The 21,445-nt window shown below is 39.5% G+C and overlaps 1 protein-coding gene across 5 annotated transcripts in view; it reads left to right on the plus strand.

Moving 5' to 3' along the window:
- Positions 1-20,384, plus strand: part of Lrch1 (leucine rich repeats and calponin homology domain containing 1) — a 211,796-nt gene extending 191,412 nt beyond the window's left edge. For 3 of the 5 annotated variants that reach the window (XM_045145359.1, XM_045145361.1, XM_045145363.1), the window contains 2 exons: positions 2,652-2,729; positions 10,833-12,565. In XM_045145359.1, the coding sequence (XP_045001294.1) occupies positions 2,652-2,729; positions 10,833-11,039 (285 nt within the window). In that variant the 3' untranslated portion in view covers positions 11,040-12,565. Of the gene's footprint in view, positions 1-2,651; positions 2,730-10,832; positions 12,566-19,362 lie in introns of those variants that run through there. The other 2 variants (XM_045145360.1, XM_045145362.1) reach the window with 1 other exon arrangement.
- Positions 20,385-21,445: the final 1,061 nt, after the last annotated feature.

Raw genomic sequence — 21,445 nt, forward strand, 5'->3', positions numbered from 1 at the left:
CACCTGCACCTGAGCTCTCGTGTACCCTCCTGTGACCACACCACCTCTACCTGAGCTCTCGTGTACCCTCCTATGACCACACCACCTCTACCTGACCTCTCGTGTACCCTCCTGTGACCTCACCACCTCTACCTGAGCTCTTGTGTACCCTCCTATGACCACACCACCTCTACCTGAGCTCTTGTGTACCCTCCTGTGACCTCACCACCTGCACCTGAGCTCTTGTCTACCCTCCTGTGACCACACCACCTCTACCTGAGCTCTTGTGTACCCTCCTGTGACCACACCACCTCTACCTGACCTCTCGTGTACCCTCCTGTGACCACACCACCTCTACCTGACCTCTCGTGTACCCTCCTGTGACCACACCACCTCTACCTGAGCTCTTGTGTACCCTCCTATGACCACACCACCTCTACCTGACCTCTCGTGTACCCTCCTGTGACCACACCACCTCTACCTGAGCTCTTGTGTACCCTCCTATGACCACACCACCTCTACCTGATCTCTGTGTACCCTCCTGTGACCTCACCACCTGCACCTGAGCTCTTGTGTACCCTCCTGTGACCACACCACCTCTACCTGAGCTCTCCTGCACCCTCCTGTGACCTCACCACCTGCACCTGTGCTTTTGTGTACCCTCCTGTGACCACACCTGCACCTGTGCTTTTGTGTACCGGCTTCAAGTGTCCTATTTGTGCCTGTGCTGCCTGCAGCTGCGTAACCATACCATTTGTGCCTGTGCTGTCCCTCAACTCACTGTAACCACACCAGCTATGCCCATGCCGCCTTCACCCTGCTTTAACTATAACACTTGTGCCCATGCTCCCTGCACCTGACCACCTAATTCCTCCAGTCTTGAGGATCACTGGCTCCCCATCCTCCTGTGCCTCACTCTTTCTGGGATGCATATATCCTTGACCCCTTAAAACTGGCTGGTTTTTTTTTTCCTATACATTACAGTTATATTTACTTCCAAGATAATGTGTGAAAATTGGCTATAATTTGGCAGAGTATTTCCACTACCCAGGGACTGCACTCTCAATCCTCACAATGCAGATACTTCAATGAAATCCCCAGAGTCTTTGTAATATTGAGCTGTAACTGTTAATTCTTACGGTTCCAAGAGTTCTAATTCAGTTACTCAGGATGTATTTCTTGGCAGGTGTACATTGCGTGTGCTTGTGGTTTGTACAGATGCGCTCCCTCAAGCACAGGCAGTCATAGGCAGAGGAGAATGTCAGACAGTGTTGTGTCTTGGGTTGGACTCTGTCACTACACCTGGAACTGTGATTTTTCATCAGACTGACTAACCAAAGAGAGAAAGAGACCTAGCAGTTCTTCTGACACTGCCTCCCACAGGACTGGGGTTACAGGTGTTTGTAACCTTTTACCTGGGTGCTAGGAATCCAATGCAGGCTTTCTAAGCCCCTCCAGGTTGGCAAGTTTATGCATCAAGTGTTCTTTCCAGCTGCGCTGTTTTCACAGCCTCTCAGAATGCACTTTATCATACAAGATTGTAGAGTGTTTCCAAATAGGCCCCTCTCAGGAGAGCAGTTCTTCTGTAGCTTTAAATGTATTTTCCTATTTACATCCAGAACCATCTAAGGATTGGATGATGTAGGGTGTTGTTGGAGTTTTGGATCAGAGCTTCTAAACTATAAGCGGACGAAGAAAGACAATGGACAAGCATCTGGTAGCTGCTTGCCATGTGGCTCCTGTGGAAGGGTGGGAGTTCCCCTCTAGCCCACATGGGGAGTATTTGGTTAGTGCCGAAACTAACCTGCTTCACATAGCAATACTTTATTTTTTAGGCATGTGTTTTTTCATTTTTTAAATAAACACTTGGCACATTTAGAACTTAGAGATGATTGGCTTGTGCACCTAGGAGATGAAATAAGTCACTTGCTTACTTCACCCTGTTAGTTGGTCATGTTTTTATAAGGTATGGTTTTTCCATTCAAGAATTTGGGGTCAGCCATACTTCTGGCTTTCCTTACCTGGTGGAGTATTAAAATTTAGCTAGAAAGTGGTTAGAAAATTACCATACAAAAATGAATGTATGTCATTTAACCTGTTATCCATCCTACACCTTTAAAAATAACATGAAAGGAATGTTTATATAATTGTGTGAAGCTTTGGGTTAAGACTTGAGTGTCCACTGTTTGCATTGCCTTGTTGTGCTTTGTTATGAGACAATTAGCCTAGTGAAGTTAAACACTTCTTACCAATATATGTTGGTTGTTGGGGAAAGGTGATCTCTATGGTATATCTTTTGATGAACTAAAGCAGATTACCCAACAATATGATCCCATAAAAATTGTGTGTGTGTGTGTGTGTGTGTGTGTGTATACATATACATACATACATATATACATATGTATATGTGTGTGTGTCAGTACAAGGATAGATACATATATCTATATATACTTAAACAAGAAACTTTGTACAAATATATGTCAGCATATAAAAAGCATATTGTTATATATCTATATACACACCTGTATGTGTATCTGTGTGTGTGTGTGTGTACACACACAATGTCTAGAAGAATATACCACAGAGTATTAAGTTTTTAATCTCTAAATAGGTGTTTCTGGGTAATTTTCTTATTTTGATAATAAAATATTTCTGTATGCTTGCATTCATAGCCCAAACTTAGCATGGCCAAATGCAGAAGAAACGTGGAAAACTTTTTGGAAGCATGCCGAAAACTAGGAGTACCAGAGGTAACATTAGACTTAGTTCCATAGCATTGTTTTGGTTAAAAAAAAAAAAAAATTAATTAAATTTAAAAAGTCAATGTATGTGTTTGATCCATTGAAAAAATGTAAGGTTTTTTATATCTTTTTAGTTTCCAACTTTTTCTAAGAATCATCTTGAATAAATTATTGTAAATTTTAAAGTTTTTGATCTATTGCAGTGAAGTTAAAAATGCTTGTCACAGTATATTTAGTTCTGAGGGAAAAGGGAAAATAATTTCTTAAACACTTTCAAATAAATGAAATTCAGACTTAAAAATAATCAACTACTCAATGAGAGTCAGTAACATCTCTGAGAGCAGAAATTTCTGCAGCTGCACATAATTAGGCTCTGTGGACCCTGTCTGGGGCTGATTGGAGCAGATTATTTCCTTATCTCAAGCTATTAAGCATAGACATATACATGCCTAGTAATTGATTTTTGAATATTGCATCAAAATAATATACATTGAAAATAGTATACTTATTTAATAAAAATAGTGTGTAATTTTTATCCTTTAGTCAGTATAGGCCCAACTGGAAATTCTCTATAGCCTGCCTGCAGACTCATCCTCAGGCATGTTTGATTTTGAGCCTTTTAAAAACAAAAACTAACTTCAGAACTTAGGGGTAGCTATATAAGCTGAGAAGTTTTTCATTATAATGATAAGCAGAAATTAATAGAAATTATATTTCTAGTGGCTTCCTCTGTTTCCCAATGACCCAGGAATAAAGCAACTTAAAAAAAATCTCTCATGAGATGCTCTTTGAGTACATGAAAGAATTTCACTTCAGTACAGTCCTGCACAGTGTTTGTTGAAGTTGAAAAAGTCTTCTTCCCTTTCTTCATGCCTTCTTCCTTCCTTTAAACTCCTTCTCCCTCCATCCTTATTTTATTTTTACCTTGGTAAGAGATTAGAGGTAGGATTGTAATGTTATATGAGAAAAAAAAGAAAAGAACATCATCAAATCCTCTTTAATCCAGAGCTGTATCAAAGAAGAGAAATTGAGCGGGAGAAATAGCTTAGCAGTTAACTGTGCTTCCTACACAAGCATGAGTGCCCCGGGGTCTTGAAACTGCCCAAGTGAAATCACCAGGTTCCACATAAATAGTTGGAAGTGGCCATGTACACCTCTAAAGTCAGTCTTACAAAGGGAAACAACCACCTGGGAAATCACCAATAAAGAGCAAGTCCTGGTGACAAGAGGCTCTAGCTCAAGTAAGAGCTGGTGGAAGAGCGATGGAGTGGGGCCCTTACGTTCCGCTCTGGCCACCCAAGGCAAGCACATGAGACTCCACAATGGCATGCGCAGGAGCATCACCACATATATACCATTCTACATAAAAATTAAATGTAGAAATAAAAGAAATTGAAAGTGTAATTCTATATAATAGATAAAATCTATTATAATTAGTTTTGCTTTCAGCAATGTAAATCTGTGTCTGTGTTATATGTTTGCATTTTAATATTTCATATACATTCTTGGCTTCAGGTATATGTGAAAATACAACATTGCTAATAATTTGCTTCTGTCATGGGCTAGTCAGAGTTCTGATGTGTGGATCAGAACTCTTTCATGCCAAGTGTCAGGTAAATTGTTTGGGTCTGAGCTAGAAAGCAACAATGAGTTGTGTCCTAACCCCATGTTTATTTTAAAGTCATTAATGTTTCTTGGCTTACACTGGTACAATTTGAAATCAGAATGCCTTTACCCATTTCCAGTGAATAAAAATATTGGTAACTTTATTCTAATTTATCCTAAAATAAATTTGTTTATTCCAGTGAATAAAGATTAGAATGAAATTCCCATAAAAATTCAGAGCAGGATTTATCATTATGCCCTGTGATAGTCACTCTTAACACTCATAGGCAACTCATAATTCCAAAGAAGGTTGAAAGAGAGAAAGTATATCACCTCTTTTGCCAATGTTGCAATTAACTCTGATTGTTTTTAAATTTTAAAATGATTTTCAAGTTTTCTGTGTCTATGTGTATAGAAATGCCTATACGCATGGATAATCCAGTATCATTTTAGGGTTGACTACAGTTACTTTATTTTATTGTTAAACTTATTTTTTAGTTAAAATGTTGAAGCAAGGATTACATACTCCAATTGAAAGCTAGAAATTCCCAATTGGAAGGTAATTGGCAAGACATCCTGCTTGCTCAAAACAGATTGCCTAAGGCAAGGTTTCATTCAAGGATATGACATGAAGTTATGGGTCAGAGCCGCCTCCTCTCTTTTCCCATCTCAAAAAGTTAATCTTTGAATGTCTTTGTAGCCCAGTCTATCTATTGATTACTCTAACAAGACAGAAATACAAGCAGAAACTTATCTTTTGATGAGTTTGACTTTAATCCAACATTGTGAAAACACTACTGCTACAAAATATATAGGATTTGCCTCATTACTTTCTCCCCCCTTCATCAGACTTAATCTTTGAGTAACAAACCATACTTAATTCCAAATTATAAGCATTTTCTATTTTTTTTCTCTAACCATAACTCACTTTCACACACACAACCTACCGAAATCTTGAGGTCAGCATTTTATAAGCTGAGTTTCTAATGACTTTTTCTGTAGAGACTAAAAGTTACAGCTGTGCTGTAAGATGCTGTTTGCTGTCTTTTGTGGTAGTATCATCATTTGAAAGTCTGGGTCAGCAGTTTTTGTAATTTTATGAGGTCCATAGGAATAGATAGAGTAGCTGATGAAATGGAAGCAATTTTTAAATCATTTCACTTTTTTTTAGAAGTTCCCCTATGAGCACAGCCTCTAATCCTGGCCCTAGGGTTGGTCAGTCACTGTTCATGAAACATTTACACATGATCCAGTGGTTGGAGCCACAGAACCAGGCTGTGGTCTCTTGACTGTTCAGGAAGTATGCCCATGTAGGATGTGGTAAGTGCTCTTTAACTTACTGAATAAACAGTAGAGGATGTGGATGAGACTGTCTTCCAATGGAATGGTTTTGGAATGGCTTCCTCGGTCGGTTAGTTTGTAGGCCCTGTGAAGCAATAGCTGTACACTTTTTGAGGCTGATGTGGGAGGTCAAATTGTGTATCCATCTTTGACCCGAGTGAAAGCTTCAACCAACTTGGTCTTGACAGATCTTGATGGGCTCCTAAATTTTCATGATACATTCTTTGTATCTGACCCTGGTTACTTTTTGGGCCACTTGTGGGTCAGCTTGTTCCTTCCTCACCTCTAACTTGCATGTTGCAGGTTCACTGTTGGCTGTCATCCAAACTGTAGTGCTATTTTAGGAATCCTGTGTTCTCTTGGGTATCTTATTGTATTCTCTCTGGTCATAAGAAATCTCTGATTTATGAAAGTATCAAAAGCATTAGACTGTAGATATTAGTTCACTGAGGAAATGTTTCTAACTTTAAATGAGTATCCCTTGTCTAGAGCTCTCTATGATCTCTTATTATCCTTACTTAAGAGAGGTCCTGTTTAGGTGTGTGGGGAAGGCTGAAGCTTAGAGCAGACATGCACGTTTGTTTTGAGAAGTTCAGCCCTTCCCCCTTTGCTACTGAGAGAAAGTAAGAGGAGTCGAAGGGCAGCGGTGCGTGATGTAGGTGCCATGGCAGCCCAGACCTTTCAGGGTGATGAGGGGCTGTGGGTTTTCGCTTCATATTCACAAGGACAGGCCACCCAGAATATATTAGTTTCTGCACCAAGTGGAATTAAAAATTAACTTCTAAGTTATATTCATTGTGCTTTTAATAAGCATAATTATGTTCTAGTTTTTCCAATTTCAGTACTTTTCATACTTGTACTTTTGTGGTTTTTTTAAAAAAAAAATTATTTGCTTGTTTGCAAGTAGAGAGAGAGAGAGAGAGAAACAGCAAAGTGGACATGCCAGGGCCTCTAGCCACTGCAAATGAACTCCAGATGCATGCATCCCTTTTGTATAACTGACTTCATGTGGTACTAGGGAATCAAACTCAGGTCATTAGGTTTTGCAGGCAAGCATCATAACTGCTGAGCCATCTCTCCAGCCCCATTTTTGTGTTATATAATGAGATTGACTACTTGAAAATAAGTAATAACTTTCTTATTTTAAACTTGTAAAGGTTTATGAAATTATTATTGAAAGGCAGTGTGCATATTGAATTCATTGTTTTGTTTTCATGTTGACAAGAAATGAGTTTCTTACTCTTTTTGAGCTATGTTTTTTTCCTCCACAAGTCAGTGGCTTTACTAACAACTTAAATTATAACCAATCCTTTTTTAAAGTTGAAGTCAAAGTTTTGTTCTAATATTTGTTTGAATTATGTATTTATATTGGTTAATTCTGAAGTTGAGTAATGAAAGATGCAAACTGACAAGTTATTATTGGGCCAATTTATGAATTCTTCCTTTGTTGATAGAGCCCATCTCTAGCATGGAAAATCAGTTCATCTTTTATACACAGTGTGCATTTATTCTTCAAGCAATCATTCTTTCCCAAGTGCATGCCTCCTGCTCACTGCTCACTAGCCTGTGGCCTGTCTGCGTGCATGGCTGATGGTCAAGGTCCCACCATCCAGCAGTGGCATCTGTATGAGCTTTTAAATTACTATCTACATGAATTTGCTTGAAAATATTACCATTCTCTTCTAAGTTCATTACACTGGCACTTCGTTGTCAAATATATGGAGAGAACTGGAAATCTTGACCCACCTTTCACCTCTCCTTGTCAAATTAACCCTTGTCACTAAATTGGGGCTTGAAATTTCCAAGTGACTGTAAACATCTCTGAGTTGTGGTGTTTTCAATTAAAATATCTTATAAACATACTGATTTTTAAAATTAAATAATGTTCAAATACATTCTAAATTTCTAAATATAACTTCTGCCTATTTTAGACTATGATACCAATGTTTCTCAAACTGTTCCATAAAATAGAAAGGGAAGAAGAAATTCCAGTGTCATTCTGTATAAATAAAGAAAATGTGGACAGCATACACAGTAGAATTTTTATTCATCAATAAAGAAAAATGAAATTACATCGTTTGGGAAAAATGGATAGAGATTATCATATTATGCAAAGTAAGCCAGGCTCAGAATGACAAATATTGCATGTTTTCTCTCATATGTGGAATCAAATTTATGAAAGGAAAAAGGGGGTTCTTGTTGGGGGGGAAGGGACTAGCTGGAGGAGTAAATATTACTAAAATATACTTATGAAAATATCATAGTAAAATACATTATTTTGTACAAAAAATAATCTAATAAAAGTATTCTTTAAAACAGAAAAAAATTTAAGCTGTCAACACCCATAACTTCTACTAAAAACAAAAGCTAGTCCTGTTGGCAGATTTATGTATAAATTTCTGTTTGTAAATCGACAGTGTTTGGGGACTCATCAGTCCTCAATAGCAATTTCAGTCATATCCTTGTGTTCACTCTGTGCTAATTACCTTGCCTTTGCTGATTGGGATTTCTTTTCCCTAAAATGGGAAATAACATGCACATTTGACAATAAAGATTTCGGAGTAATTGTTTTTCAAATGCTGTCAGTCATTACAAATGCTCTGTAAAGACATGGCAACATTTTGCCACTTTATGTTCTCTTCTTTTTTAGTATTTTCTAATTTAATTTTCAGAAATAAGTAGTTGTAATCTCAATTTCCCTCTCATTAAGTCTAATTTGGGGAAAACACAAAGGGTTAGAAATCCCCAGGTTCCCTCAAGAATTTCCACCATGGTTAGTGTTGTTGCCTTATTGCAGGGGCTAGACTGATGGTTGTTGGCTGTGTGGTATGCAGTTAAGTCAGAGACCAGCTCTAAAGTGGCTGTAGTAGCCCACATCCCAAACATAAATCATGTTCCCAATTTTTTCTCATGAGCCTGGCTGAGACTCACTCATTAGACTCACTCTTAGAGCTCAGATTTGATTTAAGCTACTATAACCTTGCCTGCTTTAATTAAGCCCAGCTTCTGTGATTCTGATATTGATGAAACTGTTGTCTCTGTAAGAATAGTTGGTATTTTCTACGTCCTTGAGAATGGACCCAAGTGTGCCACCACACCAAACAAGTGCTCTGGAAACTGAAGAGGTGTTCTGCCCTGTCCTTTGATGGTGCTGCCGAGGAGAAATGCTCCATCGTGTTCTGAGCTGTCTGAAATGACTTGCAAGACATAAAATAACTTGCTTTTAAAAATATTTATTTGTTTATTTACTTATTTTGGACAGGGTTTTACTAGTTAACCATAGCTATCCTCAAACTCTCAAATTTCCCTGTGTCAGCCTCCCAAGTGTTGGGATTATAGGAGTGTCCCACCACACCTGGCATCATGATTTACTTTTACCATGGAAATACCACTTTTATGAAAAAATCTCATTTTGGTTTGTATATAAGCCTTCTGTCTTCGGTCTGTCTTCCTCAGACATTACTGGTAAAGTCAGCATTACAATAGAAAGTTCTTGCCGCAATAGAAAACTTTTCTTCCATTGGAAAGAAATATTTCCCCATCCATTATTCCTTGATAAGAACTTGTCTGCCAGTAAGATCCAGTTTATGTGTTGCTATTTCCGTTCATGGAAGAACTCTTCCAGATCCATTGAGAAGATGTGCAAGATTTGAATAAAGTTAACATTTCTTTATTCTTAAAATATCTTTTCTTAAGAGTATCTCTGCCTTCATTAAAAACTTGAATATTTTTTATCTTCAGCCCATCCAATATTACAGTATTCCTACTTACCCAAGGGCATTAGTTAACCTTTAGCAGAATACAGCAAGACAAGCACACAAACTCAGAATTGCCTTTAAGTTGGGATTGATCTCCTCTTAGCAAGGAGACTAGAATAAAAGGCTAGTTTTGTAGAAAAGTATGGGAAAAATATATATATGTCAAATGTAATATATATTTTTAAATGTTTTGCCTAATTTAAAATAAGGTTGTAATTATGAAATATGTCACAAATATTTTCGATCTTTAAGTTGAAAGCAAAACTACAACTTTTCTTTCTTACTGACATCAGTTACAGTCATTTTTAATTTTAAGATCCACAGCTCAAAATCTGTATTCAGCATTTCACTGTGTATGCATACTGCTTCCAGCGCTTTCAGCTCAAGTGTGGAAAGGTCAGAGGTCAGCTCAGAAGACCAGACATCTAATTTCGGCACTTATATTCTGTCCAAGAGTTAAAACACAGGCCCAGTCATTTCTTCACACTTGAGCTATGGTAGAGGAATGTAGAAAATAACCATACGTGTTATACTTTTCTAGCTGTACATCCTAGAGGTTTCCTGTAGGCCATTCATTGTTTAATGTATAGTAGGAAAAAAAAAAAAAAAGCCATGAGACTTAATGTACTTTTTGACACATGGAAGCATATAACTAGAATTAGCACCTTCCAGAGTTAAAATTCAAAAAATTAGAATAACTTTAATCCCAGCACTTGGGAGGCAGAGGTAGGAGGATCGCCGTGAGTTCAAGGCCACCCTGAGACTCCATAGTGAATTCCAGGTCAGCATGGGCTAGAATGAGACCCTACCTCGAAAAACCAAAAAAATAAAAATAAAAATTAGAATAAATTATATGTGCATGTTCATTTTCAGAGAAAAATAATCAGCTTATATAAATGAGGCTGAGAGATTTATTGCTGGACACAGGGTGTGTGCTTGTCATCTTCGTGCTTAGAAGCTAAGGCAAGGAGATCTTGGGTTTGAGGCCTCCCTAGGCTTAAAAAAATACATGAAATAAAATAAAAAAGAGTGCTTAAGAGGAGCAAGGATTCAGTTTAAATTTTTTTCTTTGGTAAAGAATAAGTGGTAGATGCCCCTGGGTACCTCTAGAATGTTAGTGTTGGGATGCCAGGAGGATGTATAAATCCAGAGCATGCTATTGCTATTCCTCCGTGATATAATGTGGGTATGGGGTTTCTTTGTCCTATTCGATAAGACGCACTGGGTATTCTACTTTTCTAATGAGCTAAAAATCTCCTAGTGAAGAGGGTCTTTAACTTATTTGAAATAGGGTTTATTCCTGTCATTTGCTAGGAACAGAGAATATCTGCTTCTTCCCAGCTGTTCCTGTGTAAATTTTTAATTGTATGCACTGTCTCTTTCTGTTCTACTGGCTGCCCTGGAATAGGCTGATCTCTGCTCTCCGTATGACATCCTGCAGTTGGATTTTCATCACATTCGAAAGACTGTTGACACTCTGCTGGCACTCGGGGAGAACCCCCCACAACCAACTTCTGCCCTCCGCTCCAGGGACCTGCTAGGCTTCTGTCTTGTCCATGTTCTCTTTGTAGTGTTGGCCTATGTCACTTACCGCTGGAGTGCTCTCTCTGTGTGACGTCTGCATGTACATCCAAGCACTCTGCTCTGGCTCCCTGGTCCTTTGGTCTCCTCCCTCCATGGGGCCTTTCCCTTGCAGACTCCCATCCCTGTCATCTCTTCAGTAGTCTCTGTTGTGAAGCTGAAGAGTTTTACAGACGCACAAACTTTGTAGAATGCAGCTCCCAGTCAGTCTTGTCCTTGCTGAGGAGCAGCAGTGCCAGCTGCCGCGCTGGAAGGGTCCTCTCCGCTGGTGTCTGGTTAGGGAGGAGGGATCGGGTAGGTACAGGCTCCATCTAGCATCTAACTTCGGCTGCATTCAGGACTGGGCATTGAACTGTACCAGGTCTCTTGGGAGAGATTTTTTAAAAAAAGGCAATGCTGTGGCCCAATTTGACTTATGAAAATCCTCGGTACTGTCACTGCTGACCAGGTTGAAAAGTGTGATCTGGAGAATGCCTGGCTGGCTGTTGGTTGGATTCCTCCGTGTTTCTGCCAGGGAATCTGTGAGGCACATCCTTCAGACCCAGCCCTCTGCCCTGGCAGGAAAGGTGTTCTGGGGAAGGAAACACTTTCTGTTTTGAATGTCACCTGGAGAATCTGCTTAGCACTGACTCCCATGTGGTTCACTTGCTCCTTGTTTAGGTAAACTCTGGAGCACTCAGAAAAGTATTTTCCAGAAGGGATTTCTATTTTTGTATAATATAATAGATCACTTTGTTTTCTTGATTTATCACATTATAAATACAGGTCTAGAATGTGATCAGTTTAACTATTCAGTTTCAAATAAAGCTGAGTCATGGGACATTTGTGGTCCTAGAGCTTGGGTTACTACAAGAGCTAGTAATAAGACTGCTGTTATTTTAGAAGGATGCAGTTTCTCCAATTACTTGAAATTTCTGTTTAGCCTTTGAGTTCAAATGTTACTAACTAGCAAACTGCTTTATTCTTAAGTCTGCTTAATGAGTTATATATCAGCTATCTCTGTTTTTGGAACAAAATGATATGGTTTAAAGGAAAAAGAAAAGTTAAAATCTTATGTAGGCCCAGATGTTCCTGAGTCCTGGATTATTTTTTCACATCATGAGAAGGCCTTGCTCTAAGGTCAAGCAAGTCTCCTCCACTTCATTTTATGTCCTGTTTGCCAAATGCTGTCTCTTAGATTGGGACGATGATGGAATTAATGTCCTCAAGGTAAATTGCTTATTGACTGAGGTGCAGACAGCACTCAGACATTGCTACCCAGAAGATACTCTTATTCTCTGAACAGGGAAGATGAAGTTCTGAAAACCCTACATACTTATAGTGATATGTTTATAAAAATTCCTTGTTGATAGATGAGACTTGATTTTTAAAGGAAGAAGTTGTCTTTACATGATCTGTTGAACTATCGGAACCTTGATCATCACTTCCTGCCGAGTGGGGGTTTAGGGTACATGAAGGTTGTCTGATCTCAGCTGTGTCTGCCCGAGTTGCCTTCGGTGCTATCTTGTACTCTGCAGTCTGTAACAATAAAATCCCTTGTACAGTGTCTGATGAGCACCCTGAGCCATAAATTGCTTAATAAACACATTTTGGGTAATTATTACAAATTTTTGGCTCACTGATGCATTTATTCTTGTGTACCAAAGTAGCTCTCAGCATGTCCATCCAGCTCTGCCACGTATGAGGCTTCCCTTCAGTGGTTTTCCTTCCTTCTTTAAGAGGGGAAAGGAGAAAAGAAAAAAAAAATGAAATTGACTGGGTTTTCTGAGAGGAAATGCTATTGACAAAGACTGAGCAGAACAGTCATATAAGATTAGATGTAATCTAGATGTTTTCCAGCTACGTTTGTCTCCTAGCCGCTAGCCCCTGGCATCCTGAGGATTCCATGGATGCACTTAAATTTTCATGTCATAAACTTCCTATCTTAACATGCTGCCCACCCTTGGGATTTGTTGAAAGATATTTCTACATCATGCAACATGGTGACTAGGTGAATGTAATTCATTCATCCCTTTCGGCAAAGTGCTGAGTGAACTACTTTGCACATTACCAGGCCACTAAGGTCTATTTGGAAAACTAAGCCTCTCAGTGGCTCTTGTCCAGGTACCCACATACCATTCCTGAGCCAATGTGGGCCTGCCCCTGCAGTCCACCTGGGGACTCCTGGCTTAGCTCCTCAGAGTCCAGGCTCACAGGTTGTCAGGAAGTCAGTTTGGTGAATTATCTTTATCTTGCATCTTTGTCATCTTCCAAGAAAGACTTTTTCAGATGTTTATTTACATTTTCTTTGTGAAATTTGCCATTTGTAATCTTTTTTCATCTTTTCCAGCTAGTGATAACTACTCATTCATTGTCACTATTTCCAAAATTGTGACAATTTCTAATAGTTCCTTTTATTTGTAGATTTCTGTTTCATATGCATTTCATTGACCTTGGGGACATTAAGGCAATGGGGCTAGAAAAAGGAACACTGGTGAACTACAAAATAAAAGAATTAAGTAAAATTTTATCAGCGAGTGTAGATTAGTAAAGGCATTGATATTCCAATGCTGTTTGTTTGGAAAAAGGTAAGTTTAGTGTGTTTTAATTATCTTTAAAATTCATACCAGTTCCTAACTAGGTCTGAAGGATAAGAATGTTGGAAGAAAAGGAGGAGGACTCTTAAAATTTCAAGAGTCTGAGAGGAATAAAGTGCTTATAGATTAGATCTAAAAAAGTTTTGGTGCCTAGGATTACAAGCAGAGCTTTGCATATATTAAAAACGCTTTCTTCCACTGAGCCATATCCTTAGCTCCTGACAAATACTTCAATATAGTTTTCTTTCAGAATATCTTTTTGTTTTTATTTTTATTTATTTATTTGAAAGTGATAGAGAAAGAGGCAGATAGATACAGAGAGAGAGAATGGGTGCTCCAGGGCTTCCAGCCACTGCAAATGAACTCCAGACGCATGTGCCCCCTTGTGCATCTGGCTAACGTGGATCCTGGGCAGTCGAGCCTTGAACTGGGGTCCTTAGGCATCACAGGCAAGCGCTTAACTGTTAAGCCATCTCTCCAGCCCTCAGAAAATTTTTCTTTTTTTGCATATTTGTGACATATGTATGCAGGTACATGTTTGTGCATATGGTCAAAAGTTGACATTGGGTGTCTTCCTCAGTTACTCTCCACTTTATTTTTATTTTTTATTTTTTTATTTGAGAGCGACAGACACAGAGAGAAAGGCAGATAGAGGGAGAGAGAGAGAATGGGCGCGCCAGGGCTTCCAGCCTCTGCAAACGAACTCCAGACGCATGTGCCCCCTTGTGCATCTGGCTAACGTGGGACCTGGGGAACCGAGCCTCGAACCGGGGTCCTTAGGCTTCACAGGCAAGCGCTTAACCGCTAAGCCATCTCTCCAGCCCTCCACTTTATTTTTTGAGACAGGATCTCACTGAACCTAGAACTCACTGATTTATCTAGACTACTTGTGCAGCAAGCCATGGGGATCCTCCTGTCTCCCTCTCCCCAGCACTGGGGTTACAAGGGCACACTGCCATACCCAGCTTTTATGTGGGTGCTGGAGATCCAAGCTCAGCTCCTCATGCTTGTGCAGTAAGACTTGACACACTAAGCCATTTCCTTATCCCCAGGAGATTTGTTTTTAAAAGTTAGACTTCATATTCCAAAATGAACTTGCAATAAGCAACCAACTAGGTAGACTGACCATGAGCTTTTTATTCTATCTATTTCTATCAGGGTTTAGGCCCTCAGCTTTCTTGGCAACTTTGTTCATTCTTGGGCTCATGTAGTTCCTTATATAGTTAATGTGTACTCTGTAAAATTCCCCAAGGGATGCCCTATGGATAAAATAGTGGCCATGATCCATAGCCCTGTCATCAGACAGCTTATAATATATACCAGGTTTCAGCTTTTGGGGGGAAAGGACCAGGTAGTAAATATTTTAAGATTTTTAGTCTACATGGCCTTAGTTGCAAATACCCAGCATGAAGTCATGTCTATGCCAATAAAACTTCATCCACCCAAGTAGGTTATGAGCAAAGTTAGCTTGCAGTTCACAATTTATTAACTGTTGGTCCAGTGGGTCCTCAGCAAATAAAGAATTCAGTGAGAAAGACCTGAGGTGAGGTGGATCAGGTCTAACCCTGCCTCTCTATTACCTTTCTAACACTATTTGCTGTGGCACAGAAGAGAAGATGAGAGGATGGATGTCATTGAACCTAGTGAGTTCCTCCACTGGGGTAGTAGCGCAAAGCATTGTTCTTCAACAGTGGCCAGAGTGTAACTATTACATGGGACTTTGACTCCACTCTGCTTTGAGAATGAAAGAGTAAGCCATGGATATACTAGATGCCTTCTGTCACATCAACACATGCTCTTGTTATCCTACAGTAGTGCACACTCAGTCATGTCAAGTCAGTGAATATACACAATCATTTCTCCTTTTAAGTTCATATTGTACATGGCATTTTCTGGGGTAGCTATCTAACCTGCCTGGCCCTTCAAGCCCCCTTTTCTTCTGTGCCACTCTTTGTCTGTTCCAGTTCCAGTTTCTGAGCCTACTTTGAGGAGGTACAATGATAGGACTAGTGTGATGGAAGCAACCTGTCACACTTCTGTGCTACTTAACATTTCTGGAATGTTCCTATGTTCGTCCTTGCAGCCAGCTTCCAGAATTGAAAATCATGTGTCTTCACTCCTGTTGTGTGACAGAACAGCCAGTACTGCTCAGTTTCTGACACGGTTTCTGCCTCCTTGGGCTAGATACCTCCAACTCATCCAATAAACTGAGACCATATCTGCATGGTCTGAATAAAAATAGAAAGACAGGAAGGATGTAAGGTGCACCATTTTATGTCTTGTATGTACAGATGACCCGTGCCTTCCAATGGTTCAATTTAGGACTTTTCAGCCTTTTAAGATAGCATCATTCTCAAAAGCCATTCTGTTTTTTACTTCAGTATAGAACTCAATAAATTGAATGAGACATGCAGCACTTTGTTATAAAATATGTTTTATGTAAATGAGTTTACCCAGCCGTAATTTTATTATGTGTTCTAGCCATGGTGTCCAGTAGGTTAGGTGTATTTTTAACTTATTGTTGGGAGGTGGCCCGGCATTGGATAGGAAGGTTCATCCAGGACTCTGCAGCAGGTCTAGGCATGCACAGATCAGGAAGGTGGGAAATGCTACTTGAAAGAGAGTCTAAGAGAATCACCTTTACATGAGTCTATAAAATCCAAATTTCCTTTGGTAAGAGGCAGGAGCCTCGGTGTATTACCTTTTCTATCTCTCCGGAGGACAGCCCTCACAGGCCATGACCTCTGTATTGGAACTCTATAGAACCAGTGCCATTAATGGTTCTGGCAGAACCTAATGGATGGAGGACCTAAGCCACTTTAAGTCACTCTGACAGCTGTGCTATACAGAGATTTGGCTCTGTGGCATATGAATGCTAGAATTCAACCATATCTTGAATTAGACATAAGATTAAGAAACAGATGTCTCACTGCCATGGGGAAATCTCTTATTTCAAAATTGCTTCTTGCTTACTGTTCAATTTGCCTCTCAGGAATTGAGCTGTTGTCATTTGATGACAGCTTTTTGTGAATCCTTTCATTCAGTTGAGTTTTTCATTTCTTAATGGAAACTTGAAAGTTAAAAAATCAATATTTTGATCCTTTCTTTTGTAATTTTAATTATTTCTTTACTCATTTAGGAAATCCTTCCAAATCTATTTATCAAAGAAAGTATTAAATCCTTTTATAATTTTTGAACATTTTTATTACTATTATTAGGAGGCTTTCAGGTTTTTTAACATTATAATAATTTAGGATTAATTTTAGCATTAACTAAGTAATTAATATGCAGTGGGGACTTTTTTTCCTCTAAATAAAGCATGAGGGGATAATTCTCTACTGATCCAGAGTCCATGGGTGCTGTGAAAAACAATGAGAATATGGGAGACATACTGTGCCCCTATGAATTCAGTCTTGATAAAGAAGTGACAGCTTTCAAATGAATTCCAAGCATATAGCAGATGGTGACAGCAAAAACTGGGCACTGACAGTAATTGTGGGAGTCCCCCACCATGGCCCAAGGACTCCCCATCTGCCCCATCCTGGCTCATGGCTCACTCTCAGCCTCAACTCCTATGCAACCTCTATCCTTTTCCCTTATGCTGATATTTGGCCATTAAATTGACAACTGTAAACTTGCGCACTTGCCAAACATGTAACTGATGAGACTATGCTATTTTGATCGTCAACAGCTACATGAAGTCATGGTTCGAACTGTGTTTTGCAGAACCAGTTGCATGGCCATTTCTTAAGACCTGGGATCAAGTGTGGGATTTTCTGCACCAGCTAAGTAAGGTGTAGGGGCTGGGGATAGGATAGTGAGAGTGCAGAACCCACTGATAGTTTGAGAGTAGAACAAGTTATTAGAGATGTCATGACATATCTTTGAAGATATACTTAGACTTACTCCTCTATTGAGCCTGCCTAGTGCTGGCCTAAGTTCTCAGGAGCTGCTTGGTTCTGGTAATGGTCCCTGAAGTTAGGGCCTCTGGCTAGCCCAGCCGAGCACTGATCTTTCTCCATCTTCTCTTTCCTTTGGTGGCCTGACTTGTGCTCCCTCACAAAATGGTTTTTACTTCTGTGGATTTAATAAAAACTTCTATAAAAAAGATATACTTAGGCTTAAAATGCCTGTGTCTATATAGTGTTTTGTGCAGAGTCTGGTGTTCAGGCAGCAGCAGGAAGGGCTGGTTCTTCAGCAAGTCACATGGAAGGAAGCAGTCCTGTGCCCAGCACTTGGCCTAATGCTAAACACCACCTGCACTTGATGCAGATCCCTTTTAAACTCCCCTGACAATAGTACTATTAGTGGTCAGGAAGAAAGTCTTTCATTAGTGACAACAGGCAGGAATCCAGAAGACATTACATTAAGTAAAACAAACCAGACTAAAAAAGACAAATGCTACATATGAAAAAGCCAAACTTGTAGCAATTACCAAAGGTTGGAGGTCAGAGGTCCAGAAGGTGGTGAAAAAACACAAAACTTGAATTAGGGAGGAAAAATAAGTTTGAGAGAGCCATTGCACAACATAGTGACTGTAGTTAATAATAATGTATGCTTGAGGACTGTTTGCTTGGGATCTAGCTTGGTGGCAAAGCACACACCTACTATGCCAAAGCCTTGGACTCAGTCCCCACCACCACAAATAATGACTAAAATAAGTACGTTAAGTAATTACGATAACTAAGTACAAAAATACGATAACTAATACAAAAAATAGTATGAAGGGGAATGGAGTTTTGCTTGTAAATAAAAATTTAAGAAAGGAAACAGGTATGATGGCAGGCACCTGTGATCTCAGCACTTGGGAGATAACGGCAGGAGGAACAGAACTATTCAAGGTCATCTTCATAGTGAATTTGAGGTCAAGGTGGCTTCATGAAACTCTGTACCCCAAAACAAAGAAAGGAAAGGAAAGGGAAAAAGAAAAGGAAAGAAAAAAAAAAAAAAGACTGACCACCGTGCTGTGGATAATCAAGTCATCAGTAGATGTATAAATGTTTACTATGAGTCATTTTCATGGTTTTCATGGTCAATCCTAGAAGAGCCCCTTGTATGGTGTCAGACAAGGGACAGTGGGAAAGTGTTTCTTTGTTATGCTCTGTGGAACATGGAACGTTGTACACATAAGAAGTGACCTATGTTGGTTATTTTCCTTGAGTTGTATGTACAGGACATTTCCCATGAACAAAGTGCAATGTGAGAAAGTAGCAGGTCTCTGTACTGTGACAGCTTTATGAATGTGCATTAGAAGAGAGGTATTGGAGACTGTGGCTCAAAGTACTTACCTATAAGACTTCTTATAAGCCGAAGAAGTGACGCCAGTCGCCCAATTTGTCCACATTCCAGATAATAATGGGACATCAAATGAACTAAGTTAGGGCTGATGGTCAGTGTAATGGCATGTGATCTTTATAATGAGTAATTGAGTACCATAAAACATATGAGAAGTGATTGGCTTCATGAGGACAGCAGTTAGGAATCTCTGGGCATGTATCTTTTGACTATGTAACTCAGTTATTTAGAAGCTTCCAAAATATCTACTTAGATGTCAAAAATCTACTTAGATGTCAGGTGGTTAGGAGGTTGTCTAGAGCAACCTTCACATGTGACAAGTCATGTTCCCTGCAAACACAGAAGTGGGTTGACAACAGAGGAAGGAACACAGGTCCAGGGAACCAAGCAGGCATATAAAAGTCTCAACTCCCATCAGTAGTGTAGGAAGGATTTGCAGGATAGTCTAATTGTTTAAAAATTGATGTTCTGTCTTCTTCCTTTTAGGAAAAACTGTGTCTACCCCATCACATCCTTGAAGAGAAAGGCCTGGTCAAAGTGGGCATCACTGTTCAAGCACTACTTGATATCACCATCACAAAGTCTCTGTTCGCATGAGACCAAGCCCTCTCCTCTGGGTAGACTCAGGCTCTCCCCAGGTCAGGGACCCTGGACTCTTCTCCTGGCACCTTTTCTCCCTTCTCCCCCACTCACTGCCTGTCAGTTCCCTGCCTAGTTGTATTGACAAGGTTTCAGCCGGAGGATTTTTGAGCTTTCAGAGTTGACCTCCATGGTGAAGGCTTGACAGGTGTTTACCTCAAAGCCAATGAGGGAGATGGTGGAGAACTAAGCACATCATTGCCTTTTTCAGCCTCCTTCACCCTTCCACACTCACCAAATGCCATTATCAAAACACCAAGCACAACTGTTTTGCAGCAAGATGCATCTGTTTTTAATAAAACTAAACTCACTGCAGAATCAATGGGGGGAGGGAGATATAATCAGGTTTTCACCACCAAATTTTTCAAGAAGTTTCTTGAGACCATTGCCTTTTAAAAACTATTTTCAACATACAAAATATTTATATAAATATTATTTATTAGTGAGTTGTTATTCATCCTTTGGATGCAAATTGTAAATTAGGAAACTATTTTATTACTGCTTTTTTGTGGTTAAACAATTTATTTTAATATTATAAATATTGAGTTATTTTCTATCCTCTTTGGTGTGTAGTAGTTCTAGGTCTCAGTAATCATGTTTCCTGGTGTACAGGATTCAGAAAAGAAAAATTAAAAAACAGGTGCTTCTGTGAAAAAGAGCTGTTTTCTGGGGAGGCATTATTTACCCTTTGGTTTGTGGAACACCAGTCTTATTTATATTTCTGCATTCCATCCAGTTTTCTACATTCCAGCAACCCTTTTTCCCCCAAGATAATGAACCGACTGAAATCAAGAGAGCACCCCAAAGTTATCTGTAAATAGCTGTAATGGAAAGAAAAAGGTATATTAAACTTGAAGATAAAATGTGAAGGTTTTTTTTTTTTTTTTGGTTTCATACTTCGTTTGCTATGCATAGAACATTCACATTTTTAACACAGAGGAGTAAGTAAGTGTCAGCATCATATGTCTTGAAGTATAATTTTGCACTGTATTTTGGGTAATTAGAGAGTTTAGCACCAAAGGTAGATACGGAGGAAAAGGAATGGGAAAGTGGAATGATTAAAGATAACTGTGTAACCAAAATGTTCTTTGACTGAGTGTTTAAAACTACTTGAGAACTTGGATCCGAAAACCAGCACTTCTGAGAGTTGCCAGCTTTGAACGAGGAAATGCTTCTGTACTATGGATATGCTCATTTTATTATAGTTTAGAAGAGTCCAGAAAATACTGCAAGGTTGAGAGTTTCCAGTGTGAAACCTTAGCAGTGCGCAGGTCATTAGGCAGCTACAAATGTGGCCAGGCAGGTTGAGAGGTCAAGTAAGTGGAGTGCCTGAGGTTGAGTGGCAAGGGAGTTAGGGCAAGCATCGCAGCACTAGAGAAGACCAGCCAAGGAGAGGAACTCGTCCATGGTGCTTGGGAGTTCTCAGAAGGCATCAAATGATTGACAGCCTATGCCAGGCAGTAACACGAAAGTACACTCATGCTGCAGTTAACATCACTCACCTTGCAAAGTCCTGTGAATGCTGAATTGCACTTTCATCTCTATGAAAAGCCATTAGAAGCTTTGAGGGCAGCAGTAGCCACACTGAGTAAGCACAAAGGTGAAGACAAATGCAAAGACATCAGGAAGGACAGCATACATTGAACACATTTGGACATCAACCAACACAGAGCTGCCCTCTGATGTGGGGAAAGTAGTGCAGCTCCTAACTTGGAAATTTACATCGGCAGCTAGTGATTTCTTCCTATCAAATGTACTGTGCACTTTAACTTAAATATATTTTAATATTTTTCTGTACTGCACAAATAGCTGTTTGTCCAATAGCATAGCAATGTACAGAGGAAAGGAATTTTGAACAAAAAGGGCATGCAACTTAGACAGCATTCAAAGGTTAATTATATGGATAGGAATGTAGACTGCTGTGCCTTTA

This window comes from Jaculus jaculus, chromosome 3 (genome assembly GCF_020740685.1).
Source record: "Jaculus jaculus isolate mJacJac1 chromosome 3, mJacJac1.mat.Y.cur, whole genome shotgun sequence".
NCBI lineage: Eukaryota > Metazoa > Chordata > Mammalia > Rodentia > Dipodidae > Jaculus > Jaculus jaculus.